Source organism: Sinocyclocheilus grahami, unplaced genomic scaffold (assembly GCF_001515645.1).
Source record: "Sinocyclocheilus grahami isolate Dianchi unplaced genomic scaffold, SAMN03320097.WGS_v1.1 scaffold311.1, whole genome shotgun sequence".
Taxonomy (NCBI): Eukaryota; Metazoa; Chordata; class Actinopteri; order Cypriniformes; family Cyprinidae; genus Sinocyclocheilus; species Sinocyclocheilus grahami.
The window spans coordinates 1,596,596-1,619,068 of NW_015505490.1; the positions used below are offsets into that span (position 1 = coordinate 1,596,596).

At 35.9% G+C, this 22,473-nt stretch overlaps 1 protein-coding gene across 3 annotated transcripts; it reads right to left on the minus strand.

Moving 5' to 3' along the window:
* Window positions 1–17,672: 17,672 nt before the first annotated feature.
* LOC107601739 (cell cycle checkpoint protein RAD1-like) lies at window positions 17,673–22,319 on the minus strand. Of its 3 annotated transcripts, XM_016294021.1 has the most exons (8): window positions 22,132–22,319; window positions 21,168–21,381; window positions 20,973–21,081; window positions 20,631–20,889; window positions 20,442–20,540; window positions 20,221–20,281; window positions 17,979–18,048; window positions 17,673–17,890 (listed from the first exon to the last, which is right to left on the minus strand). In XM_016294021.1, exons 2-8 carry the CDS (start codon window positions 21,360–21,362, stop codon window positions 17,841–17,843), a joined length of 843 nt encoding a protein of 280 aa, XP_016149507.1. In that variant the 5' UTR covers window positions 21,363–21,381; window positions 22,132–22,319; the 3' UTR covers window positions 17,673–17,840. The 3 variants fall into 3 exon arrangements, with proteins under 3 accessions (XP_016149507.1, XP_016149506.1, XP_016149508.1); XM_016294020.1 differs by lacking the exon at window positions 22,132–22,319 and having other exon boundaries at window positions 21,168–21,499; XM_016294022.1 differs by lacking the exons at window positions 17,673–17,890; window positions 17,979–18,048; window positions 22,132–22,319 and having other exon boundaries at window positions 19,985–20,281; window positions 21,168–21,499.
* Between the last annotated feature and the right edge of the window lie 154 nt (window positions 22,320–22,473).

The window sequence follows — 22,473 nt, forward strand, 5'->3', positions numbered from 1 at the left end:
GAACATAAATTTGTTTTGGATTGTTTTGCATCATCGATTTCAATTTCCTCTAATCTGTTGCCAACGGTCTCTTCGCTATCCTCTGTGATGCTAAATTGCAAAAAATGAGGCAAACAACTTTAAAGAGAATTTAAAATGAATGCAAAAATGTCAGATGCTCCCTTGAGCCATTTATTTCTGAAAATTAAACCACACAAATCATCCCAGCCCCGCTCTGAAATGAGGCTGGGTGGATTTTCCGATGCTTGTTAGCATTCTGATATAGTAGTGAAAGCCTGAGGCGCATCTTGTCAGGTCTAGGTTTTTTTTTTGGTGACGTTTGTAATGGGAAGTACTTTTATTAGCTCACCCCAGGTATGTAATTTACTGGACTGGTACAGTGGTACTGCAGGGTTTATGATCCCCGAGGTAAGTAGGATCTCATGTTTTGATTTTTAGGTTTTCGTGGAAAGAAATTATCCTGCCTGTCCAGTTACAGACAAAAAGGAATGCTAAAGAACGCAGTGTAACATTCGATACGATTGATAGTCCAAACACATGCTAAACCTACGGCCTCGTGTACAGTAATAGAATCAAATAGTACCAAATGTATCACATTTGTTTGCCTTTCAGCTGAAGTGTATTATGATGTTTGAATATGTTACGACTGTGCTGCAGACATGCAAAATCAGGACTTCGGGCCTTAAATGGATAATAAACGAGTGCCTTAAATCATAACACGGCATCAGTGAGTCAGATGAGAAGACTGGTCAGACTGGTTGAGCAGGTGCTCAAGTGGGAGTGGCAGCAAGTCTTGTAACTGCTTTTGATTTTTTCGGTTCGTTGACAGTGGAAACATGGGTTACTAGGTACCATAAGGTGGCCAAACTTTTTAAAGATTCTTATTGCAGATTCAAGCATTAGCATGGAAAAGATTTTTAACTGTACTGTGCTAATTATAACAAGACATCTAAAGTTCACTAAAAGGTAAAACTCCCACAATAAACAGGATGTCTCTACCAACATGATTTCAAAGAAAAGAAGAAAAGATCCAAGACCATTTCTGAAAAGATGTCGCTACTTCTGTTGCGTCACGACTTCAAAATGACTGTTAAACAACCTGTATAGTCAACATTTTCTTTAGGTCCTAATATAAGGCACGAGCATATGTTAAACTGAAACCAATATCCTCAAACTGGTTTCCTGAAATTGTCAGCAGCTGATTTTATATTTGCAGTTGGTGTATTGTTTATAGACTGATAATTGACCTGGTTGACGCCTGGTTTATCTTCAGCAATAGGTATAATTAAATTGCATAGCTTTAGGTCAAAGGCAGTGTGATGACTGTGTGAATGTCTATTCACAAGACAAATGACTGTAATTATGAACACTTACAATTTATATTAAAATGGATTTCATTGGTTGTTTTAAACAAAACTAAACAGTATTTTCTTTCCCGTCATTGAGAGTACAAGTACTCATTTTCAATGGTACTCAAGTACAAATTCACCAAGATAATGAAATACTGTAATGAAGTCCAATTACTTAAGTACTTCACATCGCTGCCAATGCCAATATAGTGAGAAAAGAAATAACAGCCCCCGCTGTAAAGAGGCCCTGACTGATTAAGATCCACTGCTCTTTCTCTAGCTGAGGAGAGAGCAGGATTAATTACGGACGCTGCGTTAAGCTCCTCATTTTAATTAAGCAATCTTCCTCTTATCGTGAAGGAATCCCGAAGGCGAGATGTTCTTACTCCAGAACAGATGTGTTGCTCCCAGCTATAAAATGCTTAAACATGTGACGGGAGAAAGAACAGCCCTCAAATGACCAACAGCTCTTTTAGGAACACTCTGGTGAAGTCTGAATGGTCCTGCATGGGAAATGTTCTAGGCACACGCAAATCAGAGCATAACAATCTATCACATCTTGTTCTGATAAGACTCATGTTGTTCTCAACATGAGTACAGTCAAACAGTCCCAACACTATATCGGATGAAATACACATAAGAGAAGGTTTGCTCTGTTTGTTTAATGGGTAACACTTTACACTAAGGTTCATTAGTTAACTACATTAGTTAACATGAACTAATAATGAACTGCACTTATACAGCGTTTATTAATCTTTGTTAATGTTAATTTCAACATTTACTAACACATTATTAAAATCTTGTTAACATTAGTTAATGCACTGTGAACTAACATGAACTAACAATGAACATCTGTATTTTTATTAACTAACGTGAGCGTAGATTAGTAAATACAGTAACAAATATATTGCTCATGGTTAGTTCATGTTAGTTTATACATTCACTAATGTTTAACTAATGAACCTTATTGTAAAGTGTTACCGTTTAATGCAACCTTCTTCAGGCCGAAGATCCTTTAATTGATAAAGATTTGGAACCAAGGCCCCTGTTGCATAAAACTGAATGATGCATTTTAGGCCTGGCCTAAACCATATAGTATCGTCATGTTTTTGCATATAATAATATACATGTTTTGAAATGATGATAACATTGCAAAGCCTTTAAAATATTTGTTACTGATATAAAGAGTCATACACTTCTAACTTTTTTTTATTAATGTTTAGTAAATGTTTCATTTTATTTTAATGGGGAAGGGAAATTGAAACATTTAGCTGAACTTTTAGCTTTGTTTGAAGTTTGAATTAATATTGTTTGAAAGCTTAATTCTGCCACAGGATAAAAAATAAATAAGAAATAAAAATACAAATGTGACTTTTTGTCTCACAATTCTGAATGGTGAGATATAAACTCGCAATTGTCGAGTTGTGAGACAATCAATTAAAGATTTTTTATCCCGTCAAGGAAACACTTCTAAAATGTTGTGTTTTTGTTTGAAACTGTTGACCCTGTGTTGAAGACCCCTAATCTAATATATTATTGACTGGATCACATGGGCTTTATTAACAATTTTGACCAACCATTATGAATAGTTTTTGAAAATTGTGCATTTAACTTGTGAGGATGATCATACAGAAAAGAAAAACATCAAAACACTGTTGTAATTCTCATATTTATTGAAAATGGTAAGGAAAAAACAATACAAAATTCATATAGAAATTTTACATAGAAAATTCCAAATGGCAAAATTACAAAGCTAGAAAATGAGTGACACGAGTTTAGTGTAAATCTGACAGTACATATAAGGCCTTTCTGCATCGGAGAACACGTGTATCGAAGAGAAGTCACAAGGTGGCCACAGGAAAGAGACCACACAACTGTTTTTCAGGAAGTCATGAGACAGGCAGCCACAGGAAAGACATCTCTGCTCCACAATACGCCATGAAAACTCTGTACCGACATTACAAAGCCAATGCAAGCAGAAATGTGAGTGGTTGAGAGAATTTTCCCACCGACTTGCCACAGTTTTTCAAATGTGGTTTCTGAAGGAAGCGTATGAAACCCATAACGGTGTTATAAAAATCCCAGACAGACCTGGATCTGACATTGATTCATAGAACACATTTGTTCAAGTATGATGGAATTTTGGCTCAGTTTAGTCCTTTATGTAGACAAATAAATTGCAGCAGAAAAATTATGAATGGATTTATTTGACAACCTTCAGGGGAATGTCGACAAACAAGTTAAAGAGATATATGGTCCATAAAACACAACACTAATGAATATCTCCATGCTTAATGCAGAACGTTTTTGTCAATAACAAATCATCAAAATAACCAAAAGTACAAATGATGGACATAGAAAATAAATTAGTTTGTGCTTCTCAAATATTTACTTGAGAATTCTATTCGCAAAGTACATTTTAATCGGGATTTTTTTTTACAGGACTCCACTTTATTTAAATCGAAATACGTTGAAAATAGGTAGAAAATCACTGGATTTTTAAAACAACTGCTTTCCAGTGTTGGTCCAAAAAATATTTGAAGAACAAAAAACTGAAACCGAGAAAAGGAACTTAATGTTAAGTACTTTAAGGTAATTTCATCAAAATATACAAACAAAAACTCCCTGTTTATTCTATCCTGTCCTTTTTTTTCTCACAAAATATGTACATGTGTAATCCATACAAATATTAACACTGCTCTCCAGCCATTTCAATAACTAGTGGTCTGGCTTTCCCACAAGGCCTCACTTCCGTACCTCCATTGGAGGTGACCAAGCTTTGAATTAAGTGGCAAATTTGTGTCCCGAAGTGTAGATTCAGGTAGGGGGCAACAAGGTTGGTTAACCCGCACACCATGCAGTGATTGTCCCTGATGGCTTTAGTACACAAAGGGCTGAAAAACGCCATTAGCAAGGCACGATCCAACTGTGCTCCATTAGTATAGTATGTGAGCATTCCATTATCTCGATTATCACCCGTTTTCCATTGATGGTGTGCGGGTGTGCGGCCTGCGTCACTGGTGACTGATAGTGCAGCGCAGATATTGCTCCTGTAAGGCAGCTGAAAGGAGAACCGACGACACATAACGCACTTCTGGGCCCGAGGCGCTACGCAGATCTCATTAATCTGTTTGCTTGAGAGCGACCCGGCTTAATGTAACTTCCCAGCATTGCAGTTAAAGATGCAAAAGAGTACGCAAATACACAGAGAGCCACGCACTCCTACTGACATCTATACCGGGACACACACTTCAGTCACTAATGCTACATGAGAATCCATGGAAAAAGATGTACAAAACAAACAAACCATCAACAAAAAATCACAGATAAAGAAACAAACTTGACATCTGATCCTGCAGAAAAGTCCCAGAGTCTTTAAGTGGTCGGCAGGAGAGCGCCTGCACTCTTCCTGTGACGTAACCCGTCTGTTTATCTGAGGCCATGCTGGTAGAGGGCATTGATGGTGTCAGCGACAAACACAACGAGCCCGCGGTACAGGCCTCTCCAGTTCTGCCGGTGTGGAGCGGCATTCTGAAACAAAGATGCAAGGAGAATGAGCTCATCGTCTGTTTTATGTAATGCAAAAAGTGAAAGGCAACATAAGAGGCACAGTAAAACTTGTTTTTGCACATTGCATCTAAGTGCTCAGGGACTGTAGAACTAAACAGCTGACCTACTTAGATTTCAGATCTCGCTCTCGTCATCTGCCTACCATTGTGAAAAAGATGTACACTTTGGGATACTTTTAAAAAGAGTACTTACTATTGAAATAATACTTAATTTTAATATAATAAAATACTTGTAAACTGAATGCAATTTTTTCGGGACACTAAATTGCATTTTAATCATAATTAAATAATTTAGTACATCTTGATATGTAATTGAATATTTATTTCTATAGTCTTTAAATAAGTGTACTGCTAAATGTACTAGCAAACATTTATGGTAAACTAAATATACTTCAATGTCATTTCTATTTAAATCTTAATTTATGCAATTTAGTACATAAAATACAATTACAAGTACAATTAAATTGTTAATTGTTATTAAATACAAGTACAATAACTTGTATTTAATATCAAATAACTCTCTACAGTTAAAATTGCTATCAAGTGTCTTACATGTGCTTTAGTATGTTAGTCAACACATCAAAATAAGTGTACTTCTTTAAAGCATGATAAAAGATTATTAAAATGTACTTTAAAGTAAAACTTACAAAGTGCACTTTTTAAGCGTACTTAAGTGTTATGAAATATAGGCCTGGTTTCACAGACAGGGTTTAGGTTAAGCCAGGATTAGTCCATAGTTCAATTAGGACATTTAAGTATCATTTATAAACGTGCCTTTAAAAAATATCATGACTCGTGTGCATCTCGAGACAAAACAAGGGAACTGACATATTTTAAGATCAATCAGTGCAAGTTTCTTTCAGTTAAAACAGCCCAGACATGCATTTTATTCTGAGACTAGGCTTAAGCCTTGTCTGTGAAACCGGGGGATAGTCATGTACTCTCGAAGTACACTTACGTTGTGTAATTTTATCTTCAAATACAGTTTCAGTAATATACTTGAGATTTGAAGTTCACTACAGGTGCACACTGAATACTATTAAGCGCACTTCTTTTCAACAAGTGTATGAAGCAAAGTCGATTTAGGTCTGTGCCTCAGTTCCTTCCCCGTGTGGAAACCAAATTTCGAAACTTTGACTTTGTGCAATTAGCTTTTTCCACCTTTTCTATTTGTGATCAGCTATGAGGTAATTGCTTAAACTTTTTTGACCATTAGCAATGCTCGCATTGAGATATAAAGCTGTGACGATGTGTGTTTCAGTGGGAGTGTGTGTCAAGGTTTATGTTTGCATAGATGTGTACGTGTGTGTGGGGTAGGGTGAGGCAGTCCCAGACAGACAATGTCTGCAAAGTGGAGTCAGGAGAGGCAGCACATTACTGTCAACAGCTGCTATGAGTCATCCGCTAAAAATAACTCCTCAGAGGGGGGGATAAAGTGAAAGAGAGGGAAAATAAGAGAGTGACAGTGAAAGAATGAGCTAAACGCAGCGAAAGGTGCGAGATGGATAATATGGACACAATGTTGAAAGGTCAGGGCTACCACACCGTTCACATTTATTGAACATGTTTATTTAAAAGATTAAATATTTAAATAAATATTATCAAATTAAATTAAAACATTAAAATCATTTGTCAATTAAGTAAACATTACTTTAAGTTTTTAACAGTACTACGTAGTACAGTACTGGTTTTCTTGTCAATATTATTGTTTAAATAATTTTAATAACACAACAGAGAAAGGCAGGCCTATTAGGCCTCATTTATACTGCACTTATTCAAAATTTTGAAACATATCCAATTATTTTGTGCCAACCGTTTACATCTACCTCAGACAAATCAAAAGCTTATAAATAATATTATAAAATATAAAACAAAAATGAATATACTACATAAAACATTATATAAAAATATGTTATTATTAAAATATTTTAGTAGCAAATTATATTTACTACTATATTTACTTTCCAAAGATTGTAAAAGCTGCCTCGACGAGACATACTGGGTTTTATTACATCGCGTGTGTCGGTGCAGGTGTGTAAGCATGTGCGGGAAACTGGGACGAATGTGTAAAAGCAATTGGCTCCACATAAAAAAATGGCGCACGCACTTAAAAATAGGTAAATAAAAGAGCAGAGAGCTGAACACTGAGGCAAAGCGGTGACGTCATGTGTGTATGTCTGAGGAGACAAGGGGGAGGTTGGATTGGTTTTGGGGGAGGGGAGGTTAGCCTCTGTTTACTCCTGTTCGCTTCACTGACTAGCTCCTCACACGATACAACAGGGATCCAGAGCGCGAGAGACAGGGAGAGGGAGGGCGAGAGGGAAGGTTATTAAGTTCAGCCACAACTGGAAACTCGACTCCAGTCACAACACTCACTACAGGCTCGTGAATATCATATTGATCCATTTACTAGAAGACCCACTGGAGGCTACATCTGAGCACGCCCTGCCACACTCCCTCATATTAACAAACAGACACTGCCTGTTTAATGACGCACTTGACGCTTTGGCACAAGCAGTGGCATATTTAAACTGCCACAACTAGACAAACGTGATCCTTACCCTCTGAAGAAAAACAGCATTCATCTCATCTCCGATAGTCCTCAGCTGTATGGCCACCCTCTCTACCGCCTGCTCCTCCAGCCTGGGATCGTCTTCACTGGTAGAGCTGCTGGATGTCGAGTCTTCGGAGGAGCTCTGGCTGTCTGCTAGCAGATCAGGCAGTGGAAGCGGCCTTTCTCTGAGGCTGGAGGGTTCCCGTTCTGTACCTAAATAAAAACAAGAAGAATAAAATGTATTGATGGTACAAAATTCCCTATTAAAAACCTTCAATAGATGGGTGTACACATGATAATCATTATTCTTAAAAAAAAAAGGGTTTTAAATTTTATTCAGAAATATCATTAAGTTTTTTTAACTAACACTTTATTTAATAAAATAACAACTTATATGAAATTTTGAGAGACTTGACACGATCATGAGGGTCTGAAGGGGTCCTTTCTATATGATACCACTTCCTGTTTTATGTTTTTGTGCACGTTTCCGTGTATTGGTGGCATCACATGAATTTGACTTAGTAGATTTATTAAAAATGTATATTTTTTATTAAAAATGTATACTTTAAAATGCTTCACTACTTTTTTCAAAGAAATAAAAGATTGTGCCAAAATACTTAATATGGTTTTCTTTTTAATAATTCATTTTTTTTCAATTTAGATTTTTTTCAGACTTAATGGCTTTTAAAAAACATAAAAATTGTTCTTAATTAGGAAATTAAAACCATGTTCATCATAGAAGAGATCAATCCATGTCATTTGATGTACACATTTCATTCTAATGTATTTTTTAATAAATTAATAATTTAGAAAAAAAAGAAAAGAATGTCATATCATTGACCCATTCACTTATTCATGTTCCTCAGCACTTGTGGCTGTTTAAGCATACTGTTTGTACTTAAAGGACTAATTGTGCAATTGATCCATTGAGAGTCGTCATTTGTTGTCATACTATCTAGTAGTTCTGTCAAACTAGTACCAAGGTTCATTTAGGGTAACTTCTTTGTGTAAAAACGCCACCATCGCAATGTTAACAGTATTCTCATGACAAAACCGTGATATATGGGACTGCTGAATGGGTTCAGTTAAGGCCACTATTATTTAAACAACGATTTAACAGCATTTAACATGCAAAGGAGTGGGTAATACAATACAATACAATAACAGTGAGATTTCATACACAATGGTGAGCCAAATTCTCTATTTGTACTTTAGTACGCATGTGATGTCATATGTTGAGCCACAGTGTTTGTCTTGTTAGGCCAATTCTATGAGTTCTATATAACATTCACATTCTATTCTCTATACAATTACCATCTGATTAACTATATGACCGCTCATTAACTTTTATTGATTGAATGCAAACTTCAAGTCCTTATTGTTTATGTGACAGCAGGAAAGCGATAATATATATCATCTCTGAATGAGTACTGCTATTATAACATGGGATAATGCACTGCCATTTTTCACATGTAGCTCCTTGAGACATAAAGTGTGGACTTCCTAACCTTCAGTGACACCTGGCAACCAACTGACCTAATTCAACACCAACGAACAGCACTTTCAAATCCCAGTGCCCACCTGGCATACTTGTGCCTTCAAAGTAAACCTTCATTGTTAGTCCCTTGTGAAAAAGAAGTACACTATAGCATATTTATAGTACACAGTATTACGGAAATAATATACTTTAAATAATATAGTTAAGTGCGAACTGAATGTAATGTTTTCAGACACTAAATTGAGTGTTATTAAAAAAGAAAATGTTATATTATAGTTTAATGTTAATGTTATATAAATGTTATATTATAGTTTCAAATTATATTAAATGCAATTAGTTGAATTTAAGTGCTTTTTGACTGAAGAACATCTTTATATGTAATTTCACAATTACAATTGTCAATTGACAAGCATTTAAGTTGAACTAAAATATACTTTATTGTCATTTCAATTAGAACTTGTGTGTTGTGTATTTGAATTTATTTGTAATTACACATTTGTATTGATGATGCAATTTAGCAAGATATTTAGCAAAATAGTAAAACATAATGTTAATATTTTTGACATTATTACAAAGAGCACTTGTTAAAAGTGTACTTAAACACAAGTGTACTTCAAGTGTGCTCTCTCTAAAGGTAGACTTTAGTTTATTACTATTATATATTACCTGCAAGTACAGTTTTAAAAAATATATATACTTTTAAGATTTGAAGTACATTAGTCTACAAGTGTACTTCAAATCATCAATTCAATACACAACGGCATACATTTGTCGGCCTAAGGCATCTCACATCTCAGTTGTGGCCATCTTTTCTGCCCTTCAAAGTGAAGCAAGTTTGCATTCATTTCTTAATCTGCACAGCAGGGATGCATGAATATAAAATTCTGGCTAATACTAATAAGATGATAATTACTTTTATGACCAATAACTGCTAAATGACCGATAAGTTGACTAAAAATCATTTGTTTTAAATGGTATCGCATCATTATAATGTACAGTGTGAAAAATGGATAACAGTGTTATTAAATTCTTAAGTGTTTTAAAAGATTAACCATAAGGGAGAATATCATTTTCTTGCATTCTGCGCGAGTGTGCACAGAGAAAATGCCTCCGTGTAGAGGATTAGTGGCGCAGCCATAAGAATCTGCTGATCCTCTGCGCAGGTGACTTGAAATAGCGGGAGTGCTGGGTTCTGGCTTGTTGCCAGGGTAACTGCAAGCCGGTGCAGCCTGAGCTGAAATCCAGCCATTGGTGGACAGGAATGAGGGGTGGGCTGGGATAGGATGGACAGTTGGAGGACAGGGAGGGACCAGAGCCAGACTATCAGCTAGTGAGGAAAGCCTTTAAGGAGGTGTGTCAGATAAGGTTAACTGATAGCTAAAGTGAGGTTAAAAACATGAGAAAAAGAGAGCGTGAGGAGTGAGAGACGCCGCGACATTGAGACAATACATGATTCTCTGTGACAGGCTTGACAGGAAGCCAACAGCAAAGAACATGTCTAAACATGCCTCAGCAAGAGCTCTCTGACTAGGGAGGGGAGGGTACTTCCTGGTGCATTTTAACCCTTGGACTGAATTTCATTTAAATATATTATGCTAATGATTTCCACCAATGCACATCACAGAAACACTATCACTATGTTGCAACACCTTACCTGTATTATCCCTGAGTGGATTGTCCTGCTGCTGGACGCTGTCCGAGCTGAAGGCATCTTGTGTGGGGACGTGGGTTAGTGGTGGCAAGACAGTGCTGGTTTGTGTAGCGATGGTTCGGTGCCGGTGGCAGGGCTGGATGTTGCTGCCGCTCGGCCAGGCGTCCTGACGCAGCACCTCCATCCGGCAGCTATTTGGTGCTCCGGGGTTGCGATCACCCGCCCTTCTTTCCATCTCTGGTCGGGCCATACCAGATACAGCCTTGAAATGAGAAAAGCAGAAAAATGTTACAGAAAACATCAGATGTGTTCGAATGCCATCTGTTTGGTTTAAAAATGCAGCTGGGCACAAATTACATCATATATTATTGCATGCAAATTACATTTAAAGTGGAGAGCTTTCAAAATGATTTCATTCTATAGCCCAAAATAAAGATGAAAATAAATTTGCACTCATTTACAATTATTAGAACGAATTAATTAATTAATAATAATAATAGTAACAAATTTATATATAAAAAATATATATGTCAGCCCCAAAGTAATGATGAAAATAAATTTAGAATAATTTAGTCTTAATGGAATACATAATAATAATAATAAAAAAAATACAATTTCTTAAAATATTTCAAACAAAACATCAGCTCCAAATAATTATGAAAATAAATCTGCAATTACGTACACTTAATGTAATAACAATAATAGTACTAATAAATTAATAATACATCAATAATAATGATAATAATAAAATTAAAAACAAACAAATCAAATATCCTCGGCCCCAAATTTTTCTTTATAATACATTTTCACTTATTTAGACTAATTTAGGATTACATAATGATAATGATAATAATAATGTACGTACATTTAAGAAAGGTCTTATCTGACCCAGCAACCTATATTTTGAGCGTCCACAAGATGGCAGAAACTACAGCCTCGTGCTCACGGATGTGTTTGTAAACAAATCCGTGCACGCGATGTCACACACCGATTCTCCCGCGCTTTAACTCAATCTTACGCGCTACAGTGAGTCTCTCTAACACTCAATGCGTTTAAAATGCTTAATTCCACTGGAATGCATATTATATTTTCCTAATTACGACACTGACTACGATTTTATCGATCTTTCTCAATTGGCAGCAAGGGCTGGTGTGGAAATTTTGAAGCGTCGGAAAAGTGGCACCTACAAACGCACAGCCGGTGACTTGTTGAGTGATGCAAGGTTAAAGATTTGAAGAGGTGAAAGATTTTGGAAACTGACAGTTCTTTGACATACAGCATAGTTTACATGTCTGTTTTATTATTATCTTTAAATAGTCGGTTGTCATATCATATGAAGTACTAAAACGATAGGTGTTGAACGTTAGGTGTCGTACAAAAAGCAGTTCTTCCAACATAAGCTGGTAGTTGCGTTTTGCAGCACAGTAGAAGGTTTTTAGTTGGTCTATGCTGTTTATTTGTTGGTTGACCAGCTACCAGTTTCCAAGAACCAGCTTGACTGAGCACCTGGTAGCTGGTCGAGCAGCTTGCACCTGAAGCCCAGACCAGCCAGAAACCAACTGTATTCCAAAACACGGCTACCATCTAAAACGGGCTTTTTCAGCAGGGAAGGAAAACGTCAAGCCCCCTTTTTTTACACAGACTGTAAAAAGTCGTTAACTAAACGACATATTTCTACCTGATCTAACCCTTAAAATGACTTTTATTCGTGCAACCTAATGCAGCTTGGCTGATTCTGTCATTTTTAATTATATTTTTGATTAAAAAAAACAAGCAGTAATGTGCCACAACTACTGTCTTCAATATAAGTAATCTTACATCGATGCCTGCAAACAACAAAGAGATGCATGCTCAACAAGAATAAAAACACATTTATGCTTACCGTCGAAATGTGTTGTAAGGCAGAAGTTGTTATTCCAGGGTTGTAATGCTCTGACACCAGATATGTGTCGTGCTTTAAAAACACTTCGTTAGATATCCGTTCATGTTATTCCACAACTGGAGGAAAGACCAGCGGTGTCAATGTTTTAGATAAGCAGTTAGTTGTGTGCTTGTGAAGATGAAGCTGTTGGGTTATGATGACAGCAAGTTGCTTTCACTCCCGCGAAGTGCTCGCATAAGCCACACCCCTTCTGTCTCACAACAAGTCCTGACATGCTCGTCATCGAGGGGCGAAGTGAGACACACACACACACACACACACACACAGAGCAGCCAAGAAGACAGACAGCACAGGAACCAACAGCCCTTTACGCCCACTGTAGTTTGTTGATTCGCAATCCGAGTGGCTTCAGTGTAGAGCCTGTCGATGCTTATAGGCTTCTCGCTTTACAAAGTACTTTATTGGGATCGCTCTTTTGCATACAGCACTGTTTACTGCATTAATATAAGAAAATGACAAAAATAGTAAAAAATAAATAAAAAACGTGACTTGGCATTAATTATAGATTAGCACACCTGCTGCCTCAAAATAAATAATATATATATAAAGCTCTAATGTGCCATAATATATATATATATATATATATATGTGTGTGTGTGTGTGTGTGTGTGTGTGTGATATTTAATATGCACTTATAGCCCTCTGAAGCTTGATGCACACTTTAAAAGCTGCTATTACATTTGACCCGTACTAGTAATTCTGTGATTGTCTTCTTATGCCATTGTGTGTTTTATTTATGACAGCAGCACACATTCAACATGACTGACTTACCTCTATAATGTAAAAAACAAACAAACAGAGCATTAAACATCTGTTATTAATTAATTTTTTTCTGGTTAAACCTGTACAAATTTCATATGCAATAGAGAGTAAAATGTGCTTGTTTTTGTTTACATATTTATTTATTATATAATTAACAGTATGTATTATATATAAACAGTACTGCGCTATTTAACATATATCATTTATTTTCTAGATAAAATGCTCCCCATCAAAATTTATTTTTTCAAGAAATACTTTTTCCCCTTTGTGACATACTGTTTCCCTTTCCCCTAAGTCATGCACTAGAGGGTTAATATGCACATTTAAAAAGCATGTTAAATCGTTTGACATTCACTAAACTGTAATCAAACATAAGCTTGCAATAAGTTAAAAAAAAATCATAAATATAAAGACTTATAATACTAAAGAGAAATAAAGCTAACACTCTTTGATGTTAAAGAGATGTTAAATGCTCTTTAACGTCAAACAGTCGCTGATCATTGATGTGCAGCGCTCATAACAAACTTGAGCTAGGCTAATAGTCGATTTCATTATGTTAATTGAATACGGAATTCCCATTTCATCCCCTTTGACCTTTGTCCAACAGCTTCCGACTGCACCCTTTGTTTAAATGCAGATGCCATGCACATGATGGAGGAGGGCTTTAACTGCAGAGATACAGAGGCCTGTTACCCCACAGCAGATGAGGCACTGCCACAGCTTGGAGGGGAATCCCCACACAGGTAGGCCTACATGTCTGGGCATACAGCCCCACGCAGACTGCTCTGGGACGGTAAATGTCGTGTCGTTTCGTCTCAGTGTTAAATGCATACATAGGGGTGTTGCCATGAAATTCCTTCATTTATTTATTCATTCCAAAATGTATATAAATAAATATAAAATATAATTAAAACGTTACTACTTTTATTAATAATTTTATTTAGCAAAGCATTCTTTGCATTAATTAAGAATTAAGAGTTTTATTGTCAGGTGTTTACACATAATTTGTTTTGGTGACAGAAGCTTCCACAGCACAATCAGATTACAGTGACAAGATACAGATAATAAAAATAGAAGAAGTAAATAGGAAATAATAATATACAAATATATAACAAATAGACAATAGATGACATTTGTATATAATGTACAAGTGTTAAAAATGTATTTTTAATTGTGTATATATTACATAAATTATATATTATAAATAAAAACAGACTACTGTGATAATAATATATTAATATTATAATACCTTTATTATTATATAATAATAAAGAATATATTAATATATGTATAGAATATATATTTTCCATTAATATTAAAATTACAGTATTATTATAGTATTAGCAATAGTATATATTTATACGGGATATACTATATACATAAATATAAAGATAAATGTATATTTATAAATATAAAAATATTTAGAAAAAAATGTATATAAATAAATATAAAATAATTTAGTAGTATTACAAATATTATTTTATTTTTTATATATTATTCTATATAAAAACAGTACTGCAAAAATAATGTTTTATTAACATTAGAATTAATAATAATTAAAATTATTCATATTATAATAGCGTTATTATTATTATTATTATATAATATTTTATTATTAGCAATAGTATATATGTATATATATATGGGTGTGTGAGCGTTACATAAAATTTAAAATTATTATTATTATTAATAGTATAGTGGAATATGCATGGTATAGCGTTTTTACTTATGTTTTTTTTAGCCTGAGGTCAGGCCACTGAGTACGTACAGTACTCATTGACATCAAAATGAACAACTGATGCAAAGCTCAATGGTCAAACAAGTAACATGTTTGTTCCCATCTCATCTGTGGTGACATTTTAGCACAATAACACAAAAGGCAGTATCTTAACTTTTCCCTTTGCTCCAGCGGCCACATACCATCTACCAAAGTTCAGTACCTAGAGATATAGATTGCCTAGATTGTGAGCGAAGGGATCCATGCGTATGTTTCTGTGTGACTGCAACGGCTACATTCGTTACCACAACACAACATCCACGTGTGTGTGAGTGTGATGACACGAGAGTGAGGCTCAAGTATACTGTGTCCCGGTGACATCATCCTCCTCCTTCCTTCATTCTCCGCTGTATTCATGATATCTGATAAACCTGTCTCAGGCACTGCTCGTCCACATATTTTTCACATATTAGTTTTCATTGTTGTCACCTGATAAACAGTCCCTGTTGGTGGCGCAGGGCTGCAGCTGCCACCCTTCAAGGTAATGGAAAGGTGGTGAGTGACAGATCCCAGAAAGTGATCTGCAAGTCCAGAAGGCTGACAAACAACAAGACTGGGGTTACATTTAGTTCCCATTTGAAATGTGGTCATCGATTGTAGTGTTATTTTGTGAATCACGTTTCATGATTGTGGCAGAACGGTTCATTCTCATGTCACATTTCATTTCAAGGAAAGAGCAGGGGAAACATGCATACTTCCTGATTATTATTTTAGTCATGATTGAAAATTACTCGTTTGTGATTGATTACATAACATGAAAGTCATAAGGATCCAAATCACCTGTTCTGACAGCAACAATGATTGCAAATCAAGCAAAAACATTCACGTAAGTTTATTGTTTATGTTTTTACATAAACATTCTCAATAAAGAAATTGAAGTGAGAGAACATTCAATTAAAACCCAGTTCAGTCCCAGTTATGAGTGTTTACACATAAAGGAGAGTAAGAAAGGAAAGGAACTAACAGAGAACACCATGTTTTGTGTACCACTGTGAAAATGTTTCACTTGTAACCACATTAAGCTGCTGTTATTTGTGCTTCAGGATGCCTCTGATTATAGTGTGTCTATTTCACATTAACCAGAGGAATTGTGTATTAATTGTGTATTATTATTATTCATATCACCCATTAGATGGTCATATTTAATTGAGCTCTATAAAATGTTTAAAATATAAAAAATACATACTTTTCAATACATTCTTTAAAATATATTGCATATTATTAATGATGTATAAATCTCAATTTTGAAAGATTGACCCTTATGACTGGTTTTGTGGTCCAGGGTCACATATATACAAATCTATCCGTCTATCTGTGTGTGTGTGTGTTAATGAAACGTAATGATTTTAGACTTCTTTTGGGTAAATATAACTAATTATCATCCGTTAGTGGATAAAATGGCAATTTCAACATCTAACATACATTCACAGGTGTCACATTCATTGCTTTTTCCTCAAAGAAAGGTAGTGTAAGACAAAAAGCTCATTGTGGAAGAGATGGTCAATTGCTCTGGATGGGAAAGGCTATAGTGATGTCAGAGCTGCTGAAGGCATTACCTCATCTCCATCATCAAGGGTCATTTCACACATGGTTGCAAGCTGAGGCAGAGGGAAAGCAGTATTGATGGGTTTGGGGGTGGATTGTCGAGGGCTGTTAAGGCCAGCTGTTGCTACCATGACCCCATGTGACACCCACAGTCCCCAAACAATGGCTTGTTGACGTAGGGTATATTTTTACCACAAAGTGAAGGAATGTTATACTCAAATCATGTTTATACACTGTGGAGTTTCCCATTGCTGGGTTCCTTTCAGCTGACTAGGCAGGAGTTGGTACGGCGCATTTGTTGGCATATCAATTTCACGGTCATTTGTTTTGTGGAAAATCAGACATCACATATTAGATGTTGATAAAATCAAGCTTTTATCCATTAACAGAGTATAATTAGTTTCAAGCTTCTTATGCTCACCAATGCTGCATTTATTTACTGTAAAAACAGTAATATTATGAAATAATATTACAATTTAAAACAACTGTTTTAATATATTAAAAATGTCATTTAGTCCTGTGATGACAAAGCTGAATTTTCAGCAGCCGTTACTCCAGTCTTAAGTGTCACATGATCCTTCAGAAATCTGCTGATTTGGTGCTCAAGACTTTTGCTGCTCAAACCAAAATATACTACCATTCAAAGGTTTGGGGTAAGGAGGACTAGAAAAGGGTTTTCACTATTGATAATAAGAATCATTATTAATAATAATTGATAATATTTCAGCACCAAATAATCATATTATTAGGCTTTCTAAAGGATCATGTGACAAATGAATAAAATACATTTTGAAATATATACAGAAAGAAAACTGTTGTTTAAAATTGGAATAATATTTCACAAGGTTACTGTTTTTTTCATTAAATAAATGCAGCCTTGGTGAGCATAAGAGAAATTACTCCAGTCTTTTTTACCATTAAAAGTATTTAAAACTATTAAGCTTCATTAACAGTATTAAAGGTTACATAGTGCACACAGCTGCCCGCATTTCTTCTTGTAATTTATATAACCTCCGTCACTTAATGTAACAGACGATATGATGACTCACTGTCCCTTGTGAGGCCGTGCTGAAAGCTGCGCACCTTCTCTTCATCTCCCATGGGCTCTCTTGTTGCCAATTGTTGGAGTGTCACAACAGTTAGGTCATTGCTAAGTTTGTGTTTACAAAACCCAGAACCTGACACCCCTTGATTCACTGGTAGGTCAAGACATCAGACAGCGGGTCAGTGCTAGCTTGTTTATCTGAGAAACGGGCAGAGGATCACCCACTTCATCATCAAGCAAGCTTGTGTTTAAAGTGCAAAAAGTGATGCCACCCCTCTGATATCACCTGATGTGAGCGATGTAGGTCCAGCTGGATCAAGTTGCTCTCCCTTATCAAATGATCCACTGGTCTTGTTCTGTGGACAGTGTTTACTTGGTTACGCTGAATGTTGTTGGATGCTGTCTGTTCGGTCAGTTTGTGTGCATAAATTGAGTGATTTTGTGAGGGATCTTTATAGTTTATATCTGCTGAATGGAAATCTCTGAAACTATCAAATAATTTGAGAATTAAAAGACCTAAGATTTTTAGCTTTGTTCAAGACACGTACATGACTTTTCACTAACTGCCACCATGTTGTTGCAGATAACAGCCTTGAAAATGCTTATTATGGGCAAAAACGTCACCACAACAGTGTTAGGTTGACAGACGGAGAACTGCAGAATGCCTGAACGGCAATAAATTGTCTTCTGTAAGTAAGAAAGAATGGGTTTGTTGCATAGGATGTAAAAAATTAACCTATATTAGCTGCTCCAATATATAATAACAACTAACAGTGTCGTTTTTTAAAATAAGTCTCTTATGCGCATCAAGGTCAGGAAACCCCTCAGTAAAAACTGTGATAAAGTGAAATTTTTTTCTGTTTATAAATGTTCAGTTCTCTATTTTAATATATTGTAAAACATTTAAAGCAAAGCAGAATTGTTAACATTTATTTGGAATAGAAGTTACAGTATAAATGTCTTTACTGTCACTTTTGATCAATTTAATGCATCCTTGCTGAATAAAAGTATTAATTACTTTTTTTTTTAAATCTTACTGACCTTTTCAGTGATAATTTAGCTCCAAATATGTACTGTTCATTGACTACATGCAGAATAATACACACACTCAGAGACTGCAGAGACCTGATGCCTTTATATTTTATTTTTAACTATTTTCACTCAAATTAAGTTGCTGCATGAATTGAATAAAAGTATTTTTTTCAAAATACTCTTTTAGCCCCCTTGTTCAGAACAAACTAGGTACTAACTAAGGATTCAAACAATCTTCATTCTCAGTTATAAGTAAATACTATTCAAATTAGACCAAAGCTTTCTACAATTTGTCCAAAATATGTTTAATGCCATTTAATGAGAACTTTGGTTGTTTTCAGCGGGCTTTGCTGCAGCCTCTATAAGCAGCTTGCATGTGGCAGTGGTAACTGAGATGAGAGAGTGACAGAAGTGCGCTTGTTTTGCTCCTGTAATGTTCCTCTGCCCGGAAACAGTGTTGCCTCGACAGCCGCGAGTGGAGAAGCGATTGGTCGCGAGGCGGCAGTTCAAGCATCGCGCGCTGTTCTGGGACTTTCTTCTAGAAGTGCGTGCGTCAAGCAGCATAAACATCAAGCTGCTTTGCTCAACTACATGTTTGCCTCGCAACGCATTCGTGTAATAAAAGGAACACGCGTTAAACATTTAGATGTTTCAGAAAACAGCTTTAACTGTAGAACAATGTAAATATTACGAGTGTTGTTATAAACCGACTTACGACATACGTAACGTTTTTACAGACCTACGTCGTTAAATTTGTTTGGGGACATTTGTCTATATATATATATATATATATATATATATATAAATATTTGTCTTTTAGTCGTATATTAAATAAAACAGCATAAAGGCTTAAACTAACCTGTGTATCTTTAACATATTAAACCAATATCGGGCTCTTAATAATATTATATGAAGTCGCCTAATTAGCATTTCTCTGCCGCCCCCTGCCGATCACACAGAGTATTGTCTCAAATTCAATAAAAATTTTTTTTTAACTATTATAAACTTCTAATAAGCTCTACGAAGACTTCAGATGAAAAAGCCTCTACGTGCCCTCTGAAAGGTTTATCTAAAACGAGCATTTTTATCAGGCTCCTATATTTATGTTCAGTTATTTCACTTTAATGGAATAGCAAAGGACCTATACATTGCCATTAAAGTAAAATGACTGAACCTAAACATAGGAGCCTGATAAAAATGGTAATTTTAGAAGAACATTTCAGATGGCACTTAGAGGCTTTTGCATCTGAACTCTTCAAATATTTGTGGTTCATGAAATATTCATATATAAATTAATCAGATAAAGAATCAGATAAAGGAACCAGCAGGTCAGTGCACACTAAATGTCAAACAAAACAAAAACAATGGCTTTTTCCAATCTATTCTTCTTCCACTTCTTCATCCGGACAGCAATAGTATTCCACAAAACAAATCTGACCGTCATCATTCCTCACAAGGTACTGTAGAGAGAGGAAGCCTCGACTGTCAGTTCTCACCGAGACTTTACAGGACAGAGCCAAGGCCTTTGTAGAGGGTTTCAACAGGGACATCTTATACCTTTGAGAATAAACAAGAGAATCTCAGCGACTCTTTATTGTTCTTTTACCACATGTGAATGCCTCAGAGGTACATCTATAAGCATAAGGCTGTTGTTTTGTGAAGTCATACAGAGCTCCGATTGATGGGAAATGCAGTCAAAAACAGAAGCTCCTCCTACCTGTTGGTCTGTATTTTAGTACACTGGAACAGCTCCATCATGTCTGAGTCTTTGGGATAATCATAATGAGCGTTTCCAGAATTCCCAAATGTGGATAATCTAAAATGAAAAGGAAAATAATGAATATCTATTGACATTAAATTTGACTTGACAATACATGATGATCTGTTGTGTGCACTGTTACTGCACCTGAAGTAAGGATGGCTTGGTGACATAGTAATCTGCAGAACCTCACTGGTCATGTCAAGCTCGGAGAAAGCCTCTTTAAGACTGTCTGACTGCAGAATCACCTTGTTGGTTACATTTGTGCTGCAAAAGTCAAAGTCTATGGGCTCCTCCGGCTCCTGTGTATTAATCTTGCATACGGTGACCACACCACCTTCCTCCAGGAACAAAGTCAGCGGATATCCGTAGCCATTGTAGCACATTCTCAAGGCGGTGCACACACCTTAAGGGTAAAATAAAAGACAGGAATTCGTTTTTTTTATTAATTTTCCAAAAGAAGGACTGGATTATCATTATGATACACACCTGGGACTGTGCTTCCCCCAAAGATGGTGAGGCAGTCCAGGAGAACAGTTAAATTAACCTGAAAGCCAACTGCATCCTCTTTGATTATGTACTCTTGAAAGATGTCAGCCTGAGGAATCAGACACACAAATACACGGATTAACCCAACTGCTGTCAACCAACCGAACTCGTAAGACACTGTCCTCCAACGCCAACCTGAATGAATGCATTGGCTTGAAGGCATTTGGAGTCCTCAACAGTGACTTTTAACCCATTCTGTGTAGCATTGAAGATAGCATGGTCCCTGAAAGAGATGGCTTTCAGGATGTTGGACAGATTCCTTGCGTTATCCAAACTGGCTATCAGAATGTACTGGTCAATGTCTGCTTGGGACTGAGTTGACAGAGGCATGGTTCTGAGTTGTCAGCATCTGAAATGACATTTACACTTATAAAGCCAACAGTCTCATATTTGATACATGAATTTCAATAGCCTCTAAATCAATTCTCAAACTCAATTCCTGGAGGGCCACAGCTCTGCAGAGTTTAGCTCCAACTCTAATCAAACACACCTGATCCAGCTAATCAAGATCTCCAGTATTACTAGAAACCTCCAAGCAGTGGTGGTTTGGAGCTAAACTCTGCAAAGCTGTGGCCCTCCAGGAATTGAGTTTGAGACCACTGCTCTAAATGATCAACATGATCAAAACTTTGAAGAAGAAAAAAAACTTGCTGTACAGGTGCCTTCTGTTGTCTGATTGATGGTTCATACATTTTAGTATGTAAGAGGCCTTAGTATAATAGCAAAACAATTATATTGCATTGCATTATGTTTTGCATCCCCACTATAAAAACAGAGCTTTGATAATAACACTAAACATCTAAATATTATCTTACTAAGACAAATTATTGGGAGATATAAGTTAAATTGACAGCTGAAATTTAGATGCATTTTATGTTTATTATTAAAATGTAATTGATTTACATTACAGTACATCAGAATTTCATCTTGGCCATATAAAGCAACTGTTCCATTTAAAAATATATATTTTCTGGTTATTATTTCATGTCAGCCAGGCTAAACAGGCAACTACTGGGTTGCTAACCAGCTGCAACTAACGTTAGCTGTTTACAAATGATGGTGACATTATTATGACTGTACGTTTTACCGGTTAACTTACCCACAGAGATGGTCAAGCTCTCAATCAGGAGGTAAAAAGCGAACATTAAACATAAACAGCATATGTTTTGTATGTTAAACCTAACGAGTATAGATATGAAATATAAAGATTTACATATTTTTATAGTTTGGCGCCCTTAAGTGGTCCAGCTTCCTCTTCTTCTGGTGTTTTTGACAAGAGTTTAGCATTTCATCCGAACCCTCGCACACACCGCACTGGTCAGATGTGGAACTGCAGGAAGAGTTCATATACGGGCGTTTACAATATCAGGAGGGGAGTATGGTGTGAAATATTTGGCGTAAATACACTTTTTACCGCGATCTCTCATCATTACAATTATAC